The 23,178-nt window shown below is 53.1% G+C and overlaps 1 protein-coding gene across 1 annotated transcript in view; it reads right to left on the bottom strand.

Annotated features, from left to right (window-relative positions):
* Positions 1 to 7,158: 7,158 nt before the first annotated feature.
* The window catches only part of LOC105825711 (cadherin-23-like), a gene marked incomplete at its 3' end in the record, with an annotated part of 112,189 nt that continues 96,169 nt past the window's right edge, over positions 7,159 to 23,178 (bottom strand). Inside the window, exons 4-6 of the mRNA XM_012663595.1 lie at positions 8,152 to 8,294; positions 7,365 to 7,412; positions 7,159 to 7,251 (exon numbers count right to left, since the gene is read on the bottom strand). Coding sequence (XP_012519049.1) covers positions 7,159 to 7,251; positions 7,365 to 7,412; positions 8,152 to 8,294 — 284 coding nt within the window. The remainder of the gene's footprint in view (positions 7,252 to 7,364; positions 7,413 to 8,151; positions 8,295 to 23,178) is intronic.

Here is a 23,178-nt window from a genome sequence, read left to right as displayed (position 1 = left end):
AGCCACAAGGCCACACCCAGCAGGGTGGTCCTCACGTCGAGGGTCAGCTCTGAGTGCAGTGTCTGCACCAGACCCCTCAGCCCGTGCATGCGGTGTGGGTGGCAGCCCTCAGCCTTGGCTGGGGGGAGCCTATGCAGGGGGCCTGGAGGTCCCAGCTATCTCCCCCGACCCTGGCTGGATCAGGGAGTCATCCCTGCAACTTGTGACACATCGTAAGCAGGCCACGGGAAATTGCAAAAACACACACGCAAGGATGCTGAAAAATAGGAAAGAGTTCAAAGGGCCCCTCCCTGAGGCAGGACACCAGATGGAAGATGACGGCTCTAGCTGCAGGTGTATCCAACCCTGGAGGACTTGGAGAAGTCAGTGAATTCGCCTTGGCCTCAGTTTCTCTCATCTATAAAATGGAGAGAATAATTCTCCCCTAACTCGTAGAGGTGTCACGAGGAGAGCTAAAAGACGATGCTATGGAAATAAGCACCCTCAGGACCGTGGGAGAGGGGCGGCCCTGCCGCTCTGCCCCGCGCATCAGTGTCTGTCTTCATCACCGCTAGCCCAGAGTGCTGTCCCGGCTGCCGCTGTGGCATCTGCCTGCCGTAGAGAAGAAGGCTCCAGGTGTGCGTCACTGCGCTGACGGAGGTGCTCGCCCGGGGCACAGAGACATTGCTTGGCCAGAACAAACCGCTCTGGCTCTGGCCCGCAGGAGCCCAGAGCCCCAGGATGATTTATTGGCCTCCCCTCCAGATCAATAGGCGGGTGGTTACAGATGCAGAGGGGCCGCCGGGCACCGTGGCCCCGAGGTATAAATTAATATGGTCTGTCAAGGGGCTGCCTCTCCTGGCGTGGGAGATGACACACTCGTGAGTGGAGCTGACACCGCAGGGGGAACGGCAAGCACAAGCCAGTGGGAGCCCCCATCCCTCCCCCACCTCTCGCTGCAACCTGAGGATGCAGTTTATAAATCATGCAGCACCTGGCGGGCATGCTGCTCTGCACAAGGGTAGCTGGGGGCACTGCCGCTAGCGCCGGTGGGTGCTAATAGTTGGCCTCTTTGGCCAAGTCCCCCTCTGCATGCTCTGGGCCTCATCTGGCTACCAGTCCAGGGCTCTCCCCATGCCACAGTGCAGAGGACGGCATGGCTGGGACCCAGGAACCGGCGGGCACCAGCACAGACGCTCTCGGGGGTCTGGGAGGAAGGTGGGGCATGAGGCCCACGTGAGCGTGCCCTCTCCTGCCCAGCACCAGGCCTGGCTGTTCCTCAGCCCACGCTGCGCTGTGCTCAGCAAGGAACACCTGGCCTCGGTAAGACAGGTGGCGGGCAAAGCACTCTGCATTAACGCTCCTCGTGGCCTCACAACCACCCAGGAGGCAGAGCCGGCAGCATGGCTCCGTCCATCTGGGATGTCCATCCGTTCAAAAGACGCTCAGTGAGCACTGTTTGCGCGCCAGGCCCTGGGCTGGGCGCTGAGGATGCACAGGTGACCACGCTCGGGCCCTGCTCGGTCTGGTGGGAGAGACGGACGTCACGACAGCCACGGCCATTCACCAGGCACTCACCTACCCTGGGCCCACACGCATCGTCTCATTTACTCCAATCCTCACGGCAGTGTTTGCAAGGCAGGGACAGTTATTTCTGCTTTGGAGGGAGATGTGAAGCTCCTTGCCGAAGTCACACACCCGGCCTGTCGCTTAATCATGGCTCTGTCCCTTGAGCAGCTTTGGGCCGGTCGTGTGACCTCTCTACGTCTGTGTCTGCAGAATGGGGATGACAGGAGTGACTGCCCCATGAGGTGGTGGCGACGCTCAGTTAGATCCCACTGGACACAGCTCTAACAACAACCTATCATTACTATTACTATTACTATAGAAATGAAGTATTTATTTGACTTCATTGACAAACATCTCTACGAGCACCCTTCTCCTCTCCACTCGCCACCTCTAGTGAGGAGGTACAAGGAATGAGTAACTTTCACCCGTCCTTATCCATGACATTGAGAGACCATGCGGCTTAGAGCCCGGGCTCTGGCTCTGACCCTGCCTTGGCCAGCACTGAGGCTCAGGCACGGACTCCACCTCTCAGTCTCCTGTTATCTTGTCCCAGCTCTAGCCCGTCCCCACAAGCAGCCTTGTCCCCACCTCGAGCTGGTCACCTGAAGCCACAGGCAACGAGGGCCCGTGCAGGACCTGTCACAGAGACCTGGGCCGAGACCCAGAGGGCCCACTTCCAGCCCGGCTTTGTTTCCATGAGGTAACAGTGGGGACCTGCAAGGGATACACACCCACACAGCCACTGTCCCTCCTCAGAAGCCTCTCTGATCAGGGGTTAGAGTTCACCTCTCCTTTTGGGACATTCCAATATATGCAGAGGCCAAAGGATCTCAGAAAGTGAATGATATTAAGAAATACCATAGTCTCCTTCTCCAACAAACTCCTACTCATCATCTAAGGCCCCAAATAAATAGCCCCCATGTACACACCACAGTGCTTCCATCATGCTGCACACGCACAAAACTACCATGGCATTTAATAGATTTAGGTGTAGTTAGACATTCACTTACTTGTCTTTCTCTTCGTAAAATTACCTTCTCTGAGGGCAAAGACCTTGGTCTTAACCACCAGCATTTTACTAAATATCCTATGAACCACAAACTGGGATGAGGACCTTTCCCACCTACATCATTATACCTCTCACAATAATCCTGCAAGACAGATATTGTTGCTCATTTCACAGATAAGAAAACTGGAGTCCAGAGAGGTTAAGCCACCTGTCTAAAGTCACACAGCTGGCAAGTGGTAGAGTCCTTTTCCCTACCCTGAATGTCTAGTCAGGTTAGAATCCCTGGCCCTGCTCTGTAGCTATTCAATAAATGTTTGTCGTGCTCATTAAAAAAAAAAAATTAGTGGATCAGATCTGGACTTTGAGGGACAGGCAGAGTTGAGTTAGGCTGAACTGTAGTACTACTCAGAAAAGTACACTGTGTGTGTGTTAAAGAGAGAGAGAGACAGACAGACAGACACATTAATAGCCATCGTATTGGCCCTTTGGCTGATAGGAGAACTCATGTGGTGGAATACCAGAAGATAATACCAAAAGGTAAGCTGGGAAAGGTAGGTCGAGGCCATGTGGATAAACGCCTAGACTGCCCGGCTTAGGAGTTGAACTTGGCAGAATGTCAAGGACACAGCCATCCCTGAGACGCCAGAGGGCCCTCCTGACTCCCTGACCCCGCGAGCCACCAGGCACACCCTGACTTCTAACCTCACGCCCACCCCTGCCCAAACACCCCGGCACTAGGGTCACCTCCTGGGGCACACCGGAGGGCTGAGAGGGTGGCCCCGGGAGGAGCAGGGAGGGGCAGGACAGGGCCGCGCTGAAGGTCAGCAAGAGAGGCACGCGCCCCTAACGGAGGTGCTGGAGCAGCACCGCTGGGCACAGACACGGGCAAACGCGTTTGAGCAAATTGCAACGCCATAAAAGTCTATTACAGCAAATCAAACAGCAGTCAGCGTGACAGCCATTAGCCTGAAATGAATACACGGGGACTTAATGAGGTCTGTCGAGGCTGGCTTGGTGAATTAAGTTGCCAATTCTAGCAGGATTTCCCTTTTCTTTACGGACTTGAAAGCATCCACGCTGCCTCGTTAGGGCCTCGACAAGTGAATTGCAGGGCCTTTCACCCTGAGAAAATGGATAATCACATGGAGAACAGCTTAGTGAGGGGAGAGGGGTGGGCGAGAGGGGAACCCAGAACAAACAAACCCAAACACACACCTGCCTGGCTGTTCCGAGCAGGGGCTGGGCCCGGTGGGGGCTCTTGCAGGGAGTGGGGGCCGGGGAGGGGTGGGCGGGCTCAGGGAGCTCCTCCCGAGAAAGGGGCGGAGCCTGGCCTTGGCTGGCCTCCCCCGCCCCCCCCCGCTGTTCCTGGCCCGAGGAGCCTGGGTCCCCATGGGCCACATGTCCAGGCAGGGCTGAAAGTTCTCATCCAAGATGGGCTGCCCTCCGCACCTCTCAGCAAACCTCCGGAGGGATCCTCCAGGGCTTCCCGAACCTGGCTGGTCTCACTGCCACAGGGGAGTTGGTTTAAAATGCAGCTTCCTGGGCCGGCGCTCCCGAGCCTACTGATGTAGAACTTCAGGGCCTGGGAATATGCATCCTAACTGGTCCCCCAAGAAATTCTGCTGGGGCACGTTTGGGACCCTCTGATTCATCACTTTCCCAACACGCAGTGCTGGATGGCTGCTGAGAGAAGTGGTCCTCCTGCTTCTGCTGACTTAACTCCAGGGTTGGGGAGCTCAGTCCATCCTCAGCAAGGCAGGGAGTAGACTGTGTGTGGTGGGGCGGGGGGTGTCTCATTGTTAGAAAGTTTTTCCATATGTAGACCTGGATTTGCCACCCTGTATCGTGTTCCCTGCGCCTATCCCTGGGTATTGGGCACAACAGACCCCATTCTCACCAGGGCCCTAGGGCTGGGGAGGGAGGTTAGGAAGGTAGCGCACAGGGCGCAGGTGGCTGAGGTGACGACAAGAGCTTCTCCGCCAGCCCCCGAGGAGCAATAAAGTACCGAAGGGTAAGAAGGAACTTCTCCTCCTGGGTTTCATCCTTAGATCACGGGATGTCGGCCCTGGAAGGGGCCTAGTCCAACTCCCTAGTCTGATAGCTGTTGGGACTGAGGCCAGCAGAGGGGCAGTGACAAGTCTGAAGTCTTACCCAGCCAGTTGTTGGCATAGCTAGAACTAGAACCCAGGGTCTTGACTCCAGTCTCCCTCTTCCCACGCTACAACACAGGAGAATCCACTGCTCACCTCTGCCAGAGTCTGCTGGAAACACACCTACACCAGGAAGCCTGCTGAGATTTCTCTGATCACTCCGGCAGCCCTCTGGCCCTCACACCTAACAGAGTCTGCAGTGCCCCACTCTGTGCCCCACCATTTCTCTGGTTTGCATTGTCACCCTGTTCACATCCGCAGGGCCTCTGCCACTGAATCGCACTTCTCAAGGGCAGGGGCCTGGGGTTCCACGGTGACTCAACGCAAGCAGGAAACCCCGGGCTCGATTCCAGGCCAGGGGCCAGTAGACCCTGTGCAGGTACCCTAGCTGGGGCCTGGGCCAGGCAGCTAAGTTCCATCTCAGGTGACCACACCAGGCCAGGGCTGGTCAGTGCCAAGCCACGCCAGGTCAGGAGTGGCCCGGCCTCCGTCCAGGTGACACCACATCCCCACTGGCCACACGAAGTAGCCCCAAGTAGGGCATCGAGTACTGGGCCACTGAAGTGACCTGGGCATGTTTACACACAAGCAAGTAAACCACGTGGGCCTTCCTCCAAGGACTATGTGTCCTTTGCAGCCGCCCCCTCTCAGCCTACGCTCCCCTCATCAGATGGGCAGGAGCAGGCCACTTTATCCTGCCTGCCCTCCGTTTTTATTAGATAAGGAAGACTATGGCCCAGAGAGGTGAAGTGACACAGCCAAGCGAACCCAGCAATATGGCAGCAGAGCAGGGGCTAGGCCTAGGGTCCCCTGCCTCTAGTCCTGCCATTCCACATGCCTGTGGCCTCCCAGGTCTCTGTGCAACGAGAACCTGGCTCAGAGCCGAGCCCACAGCAGACACTCGATAAATATTTGTTAAATAAATGAATGACCGGAGAGGCTCTCTCCCTGGAGGCAGAAGCGTTTGGAGAATCCCGGGGGATTCCAGCAGGCTGGGTGTTGGAGGCGACGTCTTCTGGAGCAGGAGAAAGGAAAAGCCTGGCCCTGGCCCAAGGGCTGGGGAGGAGGGAGGTGACCCCGCGCCCCCTTACCAGTGCTGCTGCCTGCTGCCCCTGCGAGGGAAGACAGAGGGCGGCCGTGCCTGCCAGGATGGCAGCTGAGCAGTGGGTCCGAGGCTCATTAACTCTGAGCCGTGCCCTTGGTTTCCGAGCCCAGGCCCGGAGTGCAGGCTGGCACGTAGAGGCCCTTAATTAAATTAGGGAGACTTCCAAATGAGAGAGAGCGGGAGCCAAGCTGCAGTCCCCAGGCACTCCGGCCACAGCTCAGGGCACCGTGCCCCCATGCTAAGGACTGTCCCACCCTCCTGTCCCACCCCAGACAGGGGAAGGGCATAGCGCCTCTGCTGCAGCCCCACCCGAGCATTTGTCCTTCCCTCCGTCTGGCGCAACAGCTGAGTAACGGGGGCCAGGGACCGGGTCGCGTGAGCCAGATCTCGTCACCCTTGAGGGAGTCTGAGCCTGCCCTGGAAGTCAGGAGGTTCAAAGTCAAAGCCTGTGACCTCAGGCAAGTCGCTCTCCCATGCGAACCTCCTATCTGAACTGAATAGGATATTCCCTGAAGACTCTTTCTGTTCCCTGACCCAAGGGCCGATAACATAAAGGGGTTAGAATTCAAATGCCATGGTGCCAACCTGCTCTTCCAGAGGGTTCCATCACCTACTATTTCCATCCCAACCCTTTACTGCTGCCCTGAGGGACACCCGGTTAGAAGCTCTTTGCCCCCCACCTACAGGGTCTTTGAATCACTGCCAGCCCTGTAAGACTGCCATCAGCCACCCAGGTGAGGACCAGCAAGTGACGAGAACCCCGGTGTCATCGGGCGCCAGCAGCCAGCTTATTAACGAACCGTTTGTAATGCAATAATTTGTACTTCTCAATTACCAGAAATGGCTTGATTTTACACGCATGCACTCATGCAAACATGCTCGGAGTACACACACCAGGGCTGTGAGATGGTGGGGGTGAGTGCAGGGCTGGGGAAAGCCCTTCCTGGAACCGCAAGCTCCCTGTGTCCTGGGGGGACCTGATTCTGGCCAAAGCAGGAAGGCCTGGGGTCAGGCCTGCCCACGGCCCGCACCTGGCTGGGAATGGAAGGGAAGAGGTGCGACTCCTGCCCCTCTCGACTCCTGTCCCACAGCTGACCCCAGCTGGAGCTGTCTCAGGCACAAGGCTCCCGCCAACCCACTGCAGGCCACCCTTCCTGTCCCCAGGCTGGCTCCCATCCCCAGAGGTGCCGGCATGTTCACCAACCTGCCCGGGATTGACGCCGGGGCTGAGGTGTGGGCAGGAGAAGAGCCGGAGCTGCCCTCTCCCCCGCCGACTCCTCACCGGCACCCCGTGGCCGAGGAGCAGCAGCCCCCACACTCCCAGGTGCGCCCCTGGCGGCTCCTACCTCCGGGATGCGGACACTGTAGGGCTGATTGTGAAACGTGGGCGCGTTGTCGTTCACGTCTCCCACCTGGATGTTCACCTTCCGTGTGATCACCTGGCAAGAGAAGGCGGGCAATGAGTGCTGCCACTGCCTCTGGCCTCGTTCCACCCGCCGTGCGGCGCCCAGGAACGTGCCTCCCAGGACGGCAGGGGCCAGGGCACACTCACCCCCTGGTGGTCGCTGACGGAGAACTCCACCGTGAACTCCGACTTGGTCTGAAAGGCAAGGGAGGGAGGGGAGAGGGCAGAGTCAGAGAGGCGTGCTGAGGTCCCGGGTCCCCAGTCCTAAGAGGGGGTGGGAGGGCCCAGTATTGCCCCAGAAACGTGCCTGCCTGGGACCAGATATCCAAAGTCTTCCCTAAAAACTAGCATTGCCCTTTGGGTTGAGGAAACAGGTGTGGCATATGGACCCTTCCCTTAAAACAGCAATAAAAGAGAGAAGTCCAGCATCTCGGTATCTTGGCTCTGTCCCTAAGTTGCTGTGTGATATTGAGCAAGTCACTAGACATCTCTGTTGCCCCTTCCTCAAATGCAAGGAGAGGGCACAGGTTGAGGTGTGTTCAAACCCTTATCCTAATTTGCTAAGGGCTACCGTGCCATCAATCCCTGCTTCTCTGGAAATCGTCCTTTGGGGGAACATTTGGTGGGAGTGAGAGTAGCCATGTACTCCCCACGGAGCCCCATTCTACAGAGGATAAACCCAGGGTCACTGTCCTTCCTGTCTATCCAACGTTGCCCCTTGCTTTGAGAAACCCCTCAGCATCCTGTTCTAATCTTAACTCCAGACATCAGCATTGGCCCTTGAAGAGAGATACCACTCAGGCACGAAGACGCTTCTTCGGAGTCAGAATGGGGTCTCAGAGGAAGGCCCCTACAAGATGATGAGCCACCCTTGCCCCAGGGTCTGCTCCTGCCCCCAGGAAAGGACTGGGGCAGGGCAACAGGCAAGTCATACCTCTCTGTCCAGTGGCTGCCGGAGCCACACCACGCCAGTGTCAGGCTCCACAGCAAAGAAGCGGGAGGCCTCCTCCCCAGACACGCCAAACACCAGGGGGTCATTGTCCATGTCTCGGGCCAGCAACTGGGTCACAGAGGAACCTGGGGTAGCCAAGGGAGAGAGCAGAGGGCAAATATGGGAGGTCAGGTTCATTCCTCGACACTTAGCTCAGGTGGCTCAACTCCTAGCAGGGAGCAGCCACTCAACAAACCTCCAGCAGGTCCCCGATCATCACAAGAACCCCTGTGCACCTTTGGGCTCTGACCCAGGCTCCCCACCTCCACCCTAGCCCACTTGTCACGGCCCTACTGATGGCAGTAGCAGGGAACCATCATTCACCATGTTCTGGGTGCATAACAGACAGCTGCAACTTTTGCCTAATCCCTTTTTCTGATTTTAGTTTGAAGATCCCCCTCTCTAAGTGGCTCAGATGAGGGTAGGCCAACATTTTCAGTCATATGTTCAAAGAAGGGCACATAACTCAGCCGTAGCCAATCAGAGCATTCCATTTCCCTGGTCATGATGATTGGTTCAGGAATGAGCATGTGACCCAAACTAGCCAATCAAAGTCAGCCCTGGGACTTTTGCTGGAACAACTGGGAAAGAGGAGCTGTCTTTTCACTGGGGTTGCTCACTGGCACCACTGGCAGCCATCTCTGGTACCTCACAAAGAAGGGCCTGCCCTAGAATGAGGCCAAAAAGGAGGAAAACAGAGCCAAATGGTGCACGGAAAGGCAGATTCCTGACGAGTTGAGAGTCTGTAGCCAGCTGTGCCTGATATTAGCTCCATCCTCTGGACTTCTCAGCTATATGAGCTAATAACTGTCCCCCTCTCCCGCCACACACACCTGATAACTTTTCTGTGGCCTAAATCAGTTGAGTTGGGTTTCTTCTGTCTTTTGTAAACGGAAGCACCTTTTCTAATTCAGAATATTTTGCAAAATGTTCTGGCATTCATTCAAGAATGACCAGGTGCTGGCCTTGTGATAAGCACTGGAATGCAGAGAGCTTAAGAAGATGTAGCTCAGCTGTAAGGAACTCCAGTCTAGAACTGGGTGACAAGCTCTAGTTCCTATCCTCAAGAAAGGGATTGAGAGGTAGGTGTCATCCCTCACCAGGAAGCAAAGTCTGGGGCAGAGGCCACCCAGGCACCAGGATGCTTGGCTTGTACCCTGCGTAAGAAGCATCTTCTCCTGCGGTTCACAGCTCCCTGTGTAGTTTTCAGGTAAGGTGACTAACCGCCCTGGTTTGCTTAGGACTGAGGCATTTCCCAGTCTATGTGCTAAAACCAGGAAGCCGCAGGCAAACTGGGACAGTTGGTCACCTTAGCTTCAGGAGGTCCTTAAACCCCCATGAACTATACACAAAATGTTATAAGTCTACAGCGTGTCATTTTCTGAAGAGAATATGTCTACAGTCTTCATCCCATCCTCAAAGGGGCAGTTAGAATCAGAACCATGGCCTTGGGCAAAGCGCTTCTTTCAAGCGCTTTTTTACACTATAAAATGAAACAGACATCTTATTCCCCAAATACTGACTCACATATTTACCAAATAGCTCTGAGGATCAAGTTTGAAAGAAGGATTCCAAATCCTAGACATTTTATCTAGCAAAAAAGGCTAATGAGCTTTTGTAAGTGAACTTTTAAAAAGGACAGTTCTGGCTGGGTGCGGCGGCTCACGCCTATAATCCTAGCACTCTGGGAGGCCGAGGCAGGAGAACTGCCTAAGGTCAAGAGTTGGAGTCCAGCCTAAGCAAGAGAGAGACTTCATCTCTACTAAAAATAAAAAATATTAGCCAGGCATGGTGGCACATGCCTATAGTCCCAGCTACTCAGGAGGCTGAGGCAGGAGGATCACTTGAGCCCAGGAGTTTGAGGCTGCAGTGAGCTATGATGACACCATTGCACTCTAGCCAGGGCAACAGAGCAAGACTCTGTCTCAAAATAAACAAACAAACAAATAAATAAATAAAAATAAAAGAACAGTTCTACCATGACAATGATACCTAACATTTTTGAGCCCTAATCATAAGGCAGGGACTGAACTAAGGGATTTCCTGGTACTATCTATCTAATTCAGTCCTTGCTGTTATTCTCCCCATTTAACAGGGCAACAAAGAGTTGACGAAGTAATTTACCACGGCCTCACAGTTAGTGAATGGCTGAGATGGAATCCACATCCCAGGCATTTGGGGCCCAGCGCCCATATCTGTTTCCAAACCTCACACATCTCAACACTTGATATGTGAACTCAAGATTTAGGACTTCCATAGACATACCTCTATCAGACTGTAACTGGAAGTCCAAAACTTGGAAGAAGAAGATACTGGGCATTCATGAGGCTCTTATGATATGCTAGACTCTAGGTCCATTCTCACAGATTCTCTCTTTAATCCCCCCAGCAACTCTGAGTGGTAATCATTATTCTACCCATTTTATAGATTAGAAAGTTGAGGCTCACAGAGGCAAAACAGCCTCTCCAAGGTCAAGCAGCCGAACAACAGAGTAGGACATGGCAGCATCCAATGCGATGGGAGGAGGTAAGAAATGGGAGAAGCAGGAGTAAAATCATGGAACAAAGTTGGAGCAACCTCAGAGCCCAACCTTCCCATTTTAGAGACAGAGAAGCTGAAGGCATTTAGCAAGTTGCCCAAAGTAAAGTGGTGAGCAACAGAGTCAGGACTCAAACCCAAGCTTCCAAACTCCCAGATTCCCAGGTCAATGCTCTTTCTAGATGGTACAGGAGAGGGTATGTGAAAGTCATAGACAAACCAAGCATATCCTCCCAAAGAATCTGCATTGTTCAATGACAAACAATAATTTTATACTAAAACAAACAGGAACATATTGAGAGCAGGTCACGTTTATTTTTTAAGATATAACCTAAAGCTGTAAGAGAATTTCCAGCCTCCCACCCTGACTTCCAGGAATAAACATTTCCTTTCCATTGTCCTCAGGGGACCTTTAGTGGCAAAGTTTGAGAAACATTGAGCTACTTCCCAATGCCTTGGGCAGATTCCAGAGGGGGACACTGAGGCCCGTAGGCGCCCTGCTCGTCCACAGCACAATGAGTCTGTGGCAGTCTGTGCACCCCGGACTGCAGACCTCACCTGCCAACCTCCTTCAGGGCCCAGCCCAGGTGGGGGCTGCGGGGCCAGGCTCCCAGCAGCCAAGGGGATGGATTCTGGGAAGGCCACACTGGCCCTCCGGCCAAGGCTGCACAACTGGGCCCAAATGGCTCTCTCAGCCCTGACGCTCAGGTCCTTCCAAGAAGGGGGGCACTGGGCAGGACAGGGATGCAGCCATCAGCTGCTGTCACCCACCCTGTAATTTCCTGGACTTTTATCCATTTTCCCCTCAATTATGCTGTGCTCAAAATGGTCCTTTTTGGCTTCCTCATGGGCTCTTGCCTGCTCATGCCTTCTTTGTGTCCCAGGTAATTGCTAGTGACCTTTTCTAAGTGTACTAATTAGAGGTGCTGATTTAATATTGTATTTAAGACGAGACGCCCCGCAATTTTCCAGCTGGGCACATACTCCCCCGCCCAGCACTGTTCCACCGCTCTGCAGAAGCTGCCGGCCCTGGCTTCTCCGGGAAGCAGGGCTCCTTCCTCCGCTAGCGGAGGCTTCCAGCAACCACTGTTTGTTTGCACCGTTCCTATGGAAATGAGGCCAATGTGTGGAATTCCCAATTCCAGCCCAGCGCCCTCAGCTGCAGCCACTGAGGAGAACTACTCCTGGCAGAGTGACCCTGGGTGTACCTGCCACACGCTAGGTTTGTTTCCCACCTGAGAAACGGAGACTGTCCCTAGCATCTTGGGACAGTAGGATCCCTGGAGCTCTTTTTTTTTTTTTGGTGGTAAATACACATCACATGAAATTTACCACCTGGACTATGTAAAGTGTACAATTTAGTGGCATTTAGCACGTTCACAATGTTGTGTGACCATCACCACTATCTAATGCCACCACATTTCGTCACCCCCAAAGGAAACTACATACCCATTAAGCAGTCACTCCCATTCCTACCCCCACCCCCAGCCTCCGGCAACCACTCATCCACTTCCTGTCCCCACGGAGGAGTTGCCGATTCAGGACATTTCGTATGAACAGAATCACACAGCACGTGGCCTTTTGTGTCTGACTTCTCTCACTTAGCGTGATGTTCTCAAGGTTCATCCACGCCGTAGCATATGTCGGCTCTTCACTCCTTTGTAAGGCTGAGTAATATTCCATCGTGCGGATGCAACACGCTTAACCATTCGTCAGCTGATGGACGTGTGGGTTATTTCCACCTTTTGGCTATTGTGCATAATGCTACTATGAACATTTGGGCACATGGTTTTTTTTGAACACCTGTTTTTAATTCTTTTGGGTATATTCTTAGGAGTGAAATGGCTGGGTCATATAGTAATTCTAAGTTTCATTTATTGAGGAACTGCCAAACTGTTTTCCACGGTGGCTACATCATTTTACATTCCCACCAGTAATGGAGAAGGCCTGGGGTTCTTTTTGGCGGTAAGGAGGATATGCAACGATTCAGAGACTGGGGCGTCCCTTTGTGACAGAGATGGGAGCTGGGTGGGCCCCTATAGCAGAAGCTGTTGGCCCCCTGCCCACTGCCCCTCAGCACACACCATTCCCCCAAACGCCAGCTTGGCCTCCACCTGCCAGCCCCTGGGACTCTCTGCCTGAGGGGTTCTGGCCATCGAAGACTGCTGCTCCCACACACAGCACAGGCTGGGAGGGCCCCGGAACTGACGCTCTGTTAGCAGAGCTCAGCCAGTGACTGTGGGAAGATGGAAGATAAAGAAGAGAGACACAGCTCCCCTACCTCTCAAGGGCACAACTCAGAGGGACGTGTTCTACACTGGCTCTTGGAGTGTCCCAACAGATTAATCTCCAGTTGCCACAGTGGTGACACAGTTGACAATGCGTCTTTACGGCTTCCTTCCCTTCCCTGTCTCACATCCCCACTCCCCTGCCTGGGTTTCCTGTAATCTTCTCCCCAAGTAAACACTTGTGCTTACAACCTCATCACCAAGTCTGCTTCTGGGGGAACTCAAACAAGACACCCTCTAAGACTGTGCATTGGAACCCCCTGCGGAGCTTGTTACAATGCAGATTCCCAGCCCTGCTGGGAATGGTGGGGTTGGCTGGTGGGGAGCCCAGAGTGTAAACTTTTAAACAGCAGCCCCTGCTCTCCCTGCGAGAGACTCTTGTGCACAGCCCGATTTAGAAGTGCTGGAGTTTGTTTATAGCAGAGCGATATTCAAATATTTAACAATGGGCACAGTACAGGCATCGACCAATCTCAAAAAAACGTTGGCCATAAACAACCGGACCGGTAAGTACCGCCTGTAAGTCAGCCTGGTTTATGGCGCACATTCGAGATGCAGAGAAAAGCTCCTCCAGTCCCAGGATGATTTAAAGGCTCAGTCTCAGGGCTCCTGGCTCAACCGGTGCAGCTGGAGGATTCTGCGCACTTGGCCCCCTGCCCTCAGGGTTCATCCAGCCAGGCTGACCCCCCCACCACCACTCTGCACCAACCCTACCCGGGCTGGGCCCAGCCTAGCCTCACGCAGGACATTAAAGAGCTGAAATCATTGCACATCTATGTTCATAGCACCATTGGTCACAAGAGCCAAAAGGTGGAAGCAATCCAAGTGCCCACCCAGGGGCGAATGGATAAGCAAAATATGGTCTGTACATCCAATGGAATATTATTTAGCCTTAAAAAGAAAGGAAATTCTGACACATGCTACCACAGAGATAAAGCTTGAGGACATTATGCTAAGTTAAATGAGACAGTCACACAAAGATGAATACGGTACGTTCCTACTTATATGAGGTACCCAGAGCAGTTAAATTCATAGAGACGGAAAGTAGAGTGGTGGTTACCGGGGCCAGGGGAGGGCAGGATAAAGGACTGTTGTTTAATGGGTACAGAGTTTCTGTTCTCAACATAAAAAGAGTTCCTGAGATTGGTTATACAACAATGTGAATGTACGTTAGACTATTGGACCATATGCTTAAAAATGGCTAAGATGGTAAATTTTATGTTATGTATATTTTACCACAATTTAAAAATTAAGAAAAAAAACCCTTATATCAGACCATGACCAAAGCCCAAGAGATCTAGCCCAAGATAACATATCCTCTGCATCTCACAGTCTCCCTGGGCTCACCCCTCTCTGGCCCCACAGGCCGTCTCCCTGTTCCCGAACAGGCCAAGTTTGTGGCTGCCTCAGGGCCTTTGCCCTGGTTGTGCCTTCTTCTGGGAATGTTCCCACCCTAGGTCACTACTTGCCGCTTTCCCAGTCTTCACCTCTCAGGTCAAGAGTTACTGTCTTGGGAGGGTTTTCTCAAATTCTTGATCAGATGAATAGAGTCCGGCTGACAAGACACCTGACCCCCCCAGAGTCCCCACACCCCAAGCGACTGTCTTCACAGTCCTCTCTCTGAAAGGATCTGTTTATCCACTCAACTTGCTAACCACCTGCTCCAACCCACCCTGCCTGCCAACAGCACACCTGTGTAAGCTCCATGGGAGCAGCGGCCTGACCTGTCACATTCCCTGTCGTATCCCTAAGCCCAGCGCAGGGGCTGGCACCCCGGAAGCACTCAACAAATAGTCATTGAGTAAACAGTGAGTCCTGCCAACTGTCTAGAGGTGGTAGGAGAAGACAGCTCCCAACAGTCACGAAGATCTCTGAGCCTGACGAGAACAGAGTGGATAGCAAGTTAATTCTTAATTATGTGCACTAATGGACGGGGAAAAGCATGGCTAATCGAAACTTAGTAATGCCCAAACCCATAGCACTTGGCTTTGGATGCAGGTGGAATCATAGTTGTGCAATGGCTAGGGGCGAGTCTCTCAGAAACTGGCCCTGTACCCTATCCTGGGGACTGGGTACCTCTTCTCAGAGCTGAGTCCCCATCCTGGGGCGATGGACCCCATCCCGGAAGCCAGGTAGGGATCTGCTCAGCAGACGGCAAAGGTCCCAGGGAGGAGCAGGGCTGGTGACACGTGTTCCTCCGTGGGCTCACCCCTCAGCGGCAGGCCGTGTCTCTCTTCCAGGAAAGGGGCGGACAATCACAGCTTCCTCCGAGGCCCTGCTGGGCCCATGCTGATGGCTGAGATGACTGTTATTGCTATTATTGTTGTTATTTGCGAGAGGGCGAGGCTGGGATTGGTGCCGTGCGGCTCCTGGAGAGCTGTGGCTCTCCGCCTGCTAGACAGGGGTGGGCCAGGGGCTCAGGGCAGTGGCAGGCTGCAACGCTTTTTATTTTTTCTGGTGGGAGGAAGAGGAAAGCTATGTTTATTCCCAAAACACGGAGAGGGTTTTGAATGATGGTACGAGAACACGCCGCGCTTCCCCCTTGCGGCAGTGGCCCTCCTGAAGCACACCTTTGATTGCCCACACCCTCTGCTCAAGCACCTCCCATAGTTCCCAGAGAATTAAAACCGAATTCCTTGCCATGATGTCCCATGCTCCTCCCGACACGTCCTCAACCTCCCTGGCTACTCGCATTTCCCGCTGCACCCTTGCGCCCAGCCTGCCAGACTGCGGGTGTCAGCCCGCAAGCACGCCCTGGCCTTGCACGCTCCCACCCCTCTGCTGCTGCTGTTCCTTCAGCCTGGAAGGCCCTTCCCTCCCTCGCTGGCTCTCAAATCCCAGCCAACCTTAAATGCATGCCCCAAACACCACCTCTGCCACGAAGTTCTCTCTCCTCTCTGCTCTCAGATTGTCTGTGGCTCTGCACAGCAGGCCGGAGGCCACCACCCCTCAAAGGCACAGGCTGTGTTCTGGGCCATGCTTGGCATATCTGCCTTCTCCTCTTCCTCACCCCCTCTCCCCTGCCCCATGATTAACTACTGGTCCTCTAGGAGCCAGGGAGCTGGCCAGGCACATCTCTTTATCACACAGACCTTACTAATCAATCATAGCACCCTTTTCTGTTCAATCTATATCAACTTCATAATCCTTCACAGCACTGGGTTCCATGCAGCCACTATAATCAATCCCACAAGGCATGGGAAAGCAAATCTTTTGCAATCTATGGCCTAAAAGGACTTCACACCAGCCATGATCTACCGTCCCGTCCCATCCAGGGGCCAAGAATCTAGCATAGCAGTCTGCCTCTACCAGGTTCAGGAGGAACAGGACCAGCCTTGGAGTCTACAGGCTAGCTCAGAAACAGGCATGAGTTATGGTTGAAATGAGAACCAGACAAAGCCCCGTCTCATTTTGGGGAATGGGATGCAAGGGCCCTGGCTGGGAAAGGGCTGTGCCTCGGGGAGTAGCTGGGCCAAGGAGACGCAGATGGCAGGTCCCAATCCCGAATTCCAAGGCCACGGGTTATGACCAGGGTTTTCTGAGAATAACCACTCCGCACCCCAATCACCCCCACTATGGCCATGTGGCCTGACACACAGCCCCCACCCCATCCCACCTCCTCCTCCTGGTCTGACCTTGGTCTCTGCCAGAGCCAGGGCCTTCTCCTCTCCCCTCACCCTGGTATGGGCCCCCCCAGAGCCTGAACTGGCTTTGGAGCCTGCAATCTCATTTGTCTCTCCTCCGGGACCAGACAGGCCAGTTAAGTGCCTTGATTCCTGGGGATAATCTCATCATTTCTCTTAGGTTCCCCCTCCCCACTCTCCTGCCTTTGGCTAGCCTCCTTCTCTCTAATCCCCCATGGGTCCTGAACTTGGTTTGACCTCAGGGGAGCTATTATTTGTCGGAGGCTCTGCCTATACCCGCCTGGGAGAAGCCAGAGGGGATAGAGCGAGATTGGACACTGGCCCCCTCTCTCCTGGGAGGCAGGTGGCCTCCAAGCCCGCCCTCCACTGACCAACGCCTTGCCCTGGATAAAGGGAACTGTCCCTGTGTCTAAAACCCACAGGCCATTTTCACACCCGCTCTCTCCTGCAACTGCGCCCACTCAGAGTAGACGCATGAGCTGACTAGCATTCATTAAGCGCCACTGTTTGCCAGGCACCGCACTCAACGGTTTTCATTCACTCACTCTGTCATTTACTCCTCACGATGGCCCTACACAGAGGGGTTACATCCCTGCTACACAGGTAAGAACACTGAGGCTCAGAGGGGTAAAGTGATTTACCCAAGGTCACACAGCCAGGAGGCGGCAGAGCCAGGATTCCAACCCAAGTCTCTCTGACTCCACCACCCTCAAAGCTTTTCTCACAAAGTCCTTTAGTCCAGCCCCAAATCCAGAAGCTGAACACAGCTTTCTTCTCATCCACAGCAACTAACCCCTGTGGGGGCCTCCAGGTGGCCCTGGACCCTGGCCTGGAGGTGAGCACCCTTGGGGCAGGGACTGTGGAAGGCACCCCTCCAACACTCTGGCTTCCCACAGCCCCCTTCCCACCCACCAGCAAGATGCCATTCTTGCCTGAGAGTCAGAGGAGGGGCTGCTGCTCACCTGGCAAACACATGCCTGGCTGGCCAAGGGGCGGCTAGTCCGGGAAGAAGGGGGCATTAAACAGAGCAGGACAATACAAACCAGAGGTGCTGCTGGCATAAACACGGGGTACGTGTGATAGTTTGCTACCTGCACACGACGTGCGAGGATCAAATCAGGGTATGTATTGTAGGATATCCGTCACCTGGAACATTTACCATTTCTTTGTGTTGAGAACATTTCAAATCTTCTCTTCTAGCTCTTTTGAAATATACAGTAAATTACTGTTCACTATAGTATCGAACACCAGAACTTTGTCTTTCTATCTAACTGTATTAACCATCCCCTCTATCCCCATCCCCCCATACACCTGCCAGCCTCTGGTGACCACAGTCTACTCTCTACCTCCGAGAGATCCGCTTTTCTAGTCCCCACGTGTGGGTGAGAGTAAGTAAATCTGTCTTTCTGTGCCTGGCTTATTTTACTTAACAAAAAGACCTCCGTTCCATCCATGTTGCTGCAACTGACAGGATTTCCTTCTTTTTTATGGCCAAATAGTATTCCGTTTTGTCTATGCACCACATTTTCTTTATCCATTCATCCTCTGAAGGACGCTTAAGTTGATTCCACATCTTGGCTATTGTGAATAGTGCTGCAGTAAACCTGAGAGTGCAGATGTCCCTTTGCTGTACTGATTTCCTTTCATTTTGCACACACCTTTTTTAAAATTAATATACCCAAGAGGAAAGATCAGATGTTGAATGCCAATAATTGAAGGACCTGGCCCTGACTCTTAGAACCCTGGAGCTCTTCTGGCTCTAGCACAACATAGCAAACGAGGGCCGTCATTTGCTGAGGGCTGCCAGGCCGGGTTGCAGGCACTAAGCCCCCACAACCCCGTGCATGGGCTTGGGGCTGTTTGCACACTTGGCACTTGTAGAGCTGTGTCCCTGCCCTTTGTCTGGTCCAGGAGCTGTGACCCTCAGGACAAGTGCTCCATGGAGTCCAAGGACAGGGATTTGGAAGCTTGGGACACAGGAGAAGCTTTGGGAGCAAGGAAGCCTCAGAGAATTCCCTCTCTTAAGACTGAGAGAATCGGCCAGGCACAGAACTGACGGTGCTGGCCCTGGTTCACGCTCAGCCAAAGCAACTGGCTGTGTGACTGTGGGCAAATCATTCACCTCTCTGAGTTTCCACTTCTCCCCATGAGGGGGCTGGTGTCAATGGCCAAAGCACGGAGGTCCTTGGGTTGAGTTGCCTGTGCCCATGCCGGTCCCCAGGTAGGTCACAGTTTCTGGGCGTCACACGGAGGCGTAGCGTGCAGCAGGGAAGAAGGCTGCGATCTGGTAGTGATGCAAGCAGGGGCGAGGTAGCTTACGTGTGTCACATATCTGCGTTCTTGATGTGGCCGGCAAGCTTGTTTTACAAAGGAGAAACCAGAGCTGCGTGGCCTGGTGATGAGTCCAGGGCCACCCAGCTGAACTGCTAGCAGGTGGTGGAGCTGACACTTAAATTTGTCCCCGAGCTCCCCGTAAAATGTTCTTTCCGCTACACCGCATCGAGGTCCCGTCCAGTTACAATATCTGCGATACTAAGATTCTGTCTGCCACATACTATGCTCAGGGCAGGTGCTTAGCACTGGAGGACAGAAGGGCACAGACCACCCGTTCCTGGCTCTCCAGGGGCATAATCTGGTTAAGATACTTAGGGAATGAGCTACCATGGAGCCCGCAGCCAGGGTCCATGGGAGACTGGATATTTTTTTCTGCCCAGAAATAGCAGCCTGAGCACGAAACAGCCATGAATAAAGGGGCTCTGGAATGTTCTGTCTGACCTTCCTGAGTCCTTGCTGCCTCTCCCAGGCCCACAGGGGCTGAAGTCCTGTCTCAGGGCTTGAAGAGCCAAACGGTGGTTACCAGATTTAATAACAGTGATAACAGTGGGGTGGGCATTTTTTCCCCTCTCCTGAAACTTTTCAATTCACTGAATTGTTCAGTTAACTTTACAAAAGGAAATGTGGAAAAATGATGGCAAATTGAACTTGACATTATCATTAAAATAAACAGAGCACTGCAGGCCATTAAAGGCTCACGAGATTATCCAAACACTGGCCGGCACGTGCTGGCTCCCTTCCGCTCAGAAGCAACCCTCGTGCTCCTCTCCTGCCCTGAGCTCCAAGATAAAGTCACCGATCATACTCCCCATAGCTCAAGAGTGAGGCTGTGCTCATGTAATCCATCACAGTCCCCTCAATGTGACCATGGGGGAGGGCAGTGGCCGGCTGGAGGGTGACTTTCCATGAACAGGCTGCCACCTCCAGGTGGCCTTTCCTCCTCCAGGCCTCCGTCCCAGTGCAACAAGGGTTACTGCAGCCCAGTGGGTCTCGGCTCTAGCTGCACGTTAGAGCCACCTGTAGCACTTTCGACTCCAGACCACATACCTCAAATCTCAAGGTATGAGTCAAGCATCAGGATCTGGAAACAAACAGAACCACCCAAGTGACTCCGACGGGCTGAGAAGTTGATATCCGAGGGCTCGGTGAGGTCTGAGGCTCCTTCAATCTTCAGGACGTGTCTGGGAAACTGTGGTCTAAGAAAGCCTACAGGTCAGTGGTTCCCAAACTTGTTGGTGCATCGGAATCACCTGGAGCTTTCCAACCATACCCGTGCCTGTGTCACATACCCCCAGGGTGGCGATTAATTGGTCTCAGCTCCAGCTGGGCTTTGGAAAGTTCGAAATCCCCAGATGATGCTGCTGCGCAGGAAGGGTGGGAACCACTGCTACCCGGAAGCCAGGGACCTCAGCCAGGTCCCCACGTGTTCATACTCGTGGGTCCCTAGCTACAGTGGGGCACATTCAGCTTAGGCCAATCCACAGGCAGAGCAAAAAAAAAAAAAAAATTATTTTCTCTGTTGTCCCTTCCCAGTTCAAACTTTTCCAAATCCCAATATATAAAAAAAAAGTTAATTGGTGGCTTTGAAGTAGTGCACGTCAACCTGATTTCACATTAGCATCACTGGGGAACTTCTAAAAATAAGGATGCCCAGGCCCCACCCCGCAAGGATTCTGTTTTAATTAACTGGTCTAGTGCAGGGCCTGGGCATCAGTGTATTTTGTTATAACTCCCCAAGTGATTCCAGCGCGCAGCCAAGTTGAGAACCGCTGGGTTAGGGTAGTGATTCCCAAACGTGGGCATGCATCAGAATCACCAGGACAGCTTGCTTAAAACGCAGGTTCCTGGACCCCATCCAGAGTTTCTGATTCAGAATCCGCAGTGCTAGCAAGCTCCCAGGTGATGCTAATGCTGCTGGTCACGACCACATTTCTGAAAACCCCTGGGTTAGAGCTTCCATGGGCCCAGGTCCTAGCCCTTAAAAACTCCTTTCAAAGATAACTGGCTCTAGGGAATCTGGGCCTCGAGGCCTGACTTCAGAATCCCATCGCCTTCTGCGTCCCACTGTCCACCTCTTAGCCAGAGATGCAACCCAACTTCTTCTCACCTTTTGACAGCGGAAAAGAAACTCAGAAAGGTACAACCAGAAAAGCAGGTGAGAAAGACACCCTTCCCTCAGCCCTCCTCTCCTCCCACCCTCCCACCTCGAAGGAGGCCAGAAAAGTCCCTCCAGAAATCACTTCCTCTTTGAGGAGACTCATAATTACCCACAATGATCACAGCACCATTCATTTTGCCCTAAAATTAATACATCACGTTGAGAACGGTATCACACTAATTTATCACAAGATTTATGAAACTTGCACTTTTTCTAATGAGATTTATGCAAATGCTGCTCTAGCCTCTGTTTGTGTTTTTAAAAGTTTTATCAGGGAAGAAGGGGTGCAGCCCGGATGGCAGAGGCCCTGCCCCCACTCAGGGGCTCCATGGTGGCTCCTGCCCTGGGAGGGCCCAGGCGAGCAGGCACCTTCAGCCTTCCTACTGTTCGCCCTCCAGTCCCATCTCTTCCCAGGCACAACTTTAGTCATCTGCAGCCCGTCCTCCCACTGGGCCCACCTGCTGCCTTAGGTGGGAGGCAGTTACAGGTGGTGGGGCTGGGTCTCTCTCATCTAATCGAGGCCTTCCAGGTGCTCAGACTCAGAACTGCGGGGTGACAGCATCCTGCTAGCCAGGGTGGAGACGAGCATGAGGCAAGCACGACACCCAAGACACACTCACTCCAGGTGCCGCCCCGTGCCTGCACAAGTCCAAGGGTACCTTGTGAATTTCTGTGCCCTGGGCAACTGGCTCGCCTCACCCTAGTCCCGGTCTTGCCACCATTTACTGAGCATCTACTACATGGCAGGCACTCTGTTAAGCACTTTGCATGCACAACCTCACTTAATATTTACCACAAACATGTGAGGAAGGTATTTCCATACTCAAATAAGGAGACTGAGTCTCAGAAAGGTTTAGCAACTTGCCCAAGATCACACAGCTAGGAAGAGGTAAGAGCCACGATTCAAGCCCCCGGACTGTCTGCCCCTGAATACAACATTCTTATCTTATACCAGCCCCATATGATTCACAGAAGGCCTTCTCTCTCCTGTGGTTTAGTTACATTCCACATATAGGGTCACATCCTATATACTCCAGTATGCAGAACATAGAAGAAAAGCAGCAAATTCGCCCCAAAGGCCTTTGAGTAGCCAAAAGTCATGGCACAAAATACATGCACTAAATTTCAAGCTCATTAAGAAAAAGAGAGAGGTGGTCAGGTCTTCACTCAGAGCCTGTTGACTCTTAGTTTACATACAATTATAACGAGGTTGGTGCTTTATTGTTTTCAATTTGTGGTAATCCCTGGCAGGTACATGGACAATAATAGGAAGCAAACAAACAACAGCTTCTGCTGCTCACAAAAGGGAAAGACAAAAACATTCTCTCAAAGGTGAGAACTTAAAATAATTTGAGTCCCTTCACTAGCTCCTATCAGTGACAACGCATCACTATATTAACATAGTGCTATTCGTGATGATACGGTCCATGATGTGCCGACAGAGTGTCGAGTGGCAAGTCATCCCTATGGGAGAAGGTAGGTATATAGTAGATCTTATGAATATTCCATGCAAGTCATTATAATTAAAAAAAGATTTCGTGCTTAAAGGAATGCTTCCCAAAGTGTATTTCACGAATCATTAATTCCCTGGGAGGCTTACAGGTACTCCATGACAAAGCGTTCCTTGGTCAAAAAGGTCTAGGGAACATTGCAACAGAAAAAAATGTGAGCAGGTTTCTTTCCCGCGGGACCTCTCAGGAGCCTTTACCACACGGGTGTGCGCTGCGAAGCTCCACGAGGCGGTGGAGAAGATACAGCCTTCCCCGTATCTGTTCGGCCAGTAAACCCTTTTTTCCAAGAGCTTCTCAAAGGACACTAGGGGGACAGGAAATAATAATTGGAGATACACTGGTCCCAGAGCTTCTCCAGCTGTTTATACTTCAGGCTTGTCTCTTCTTGGGGCAGGCAGGTGAGTGGCCGGGTGGGTGGATGGAGGGTGGATACGTGAATGAACAGGCGAGTGAAGGGACAGATGAGCTGTCCTCACCCAAGGGACTATCAGAATCCC

This window comes from Propithecus coquereli, unplaced genomic scaffold (assembly GCF_000956105.1).
Source record: "Propithecus coquereli isolate 6110/MARCELLA unplaced genomic scaffold, Pcoq_1.0 Scaffold812, whole genome shotgun sequence".
NCBI lineage: Eukaryota > Metazoa > Chordata > Mammalia > Primates > Indriidae > Propithecus > Propithecus coquereli.
This window is presented reverse-complemented; position numbering and strand designations above follow the sequence as displayed.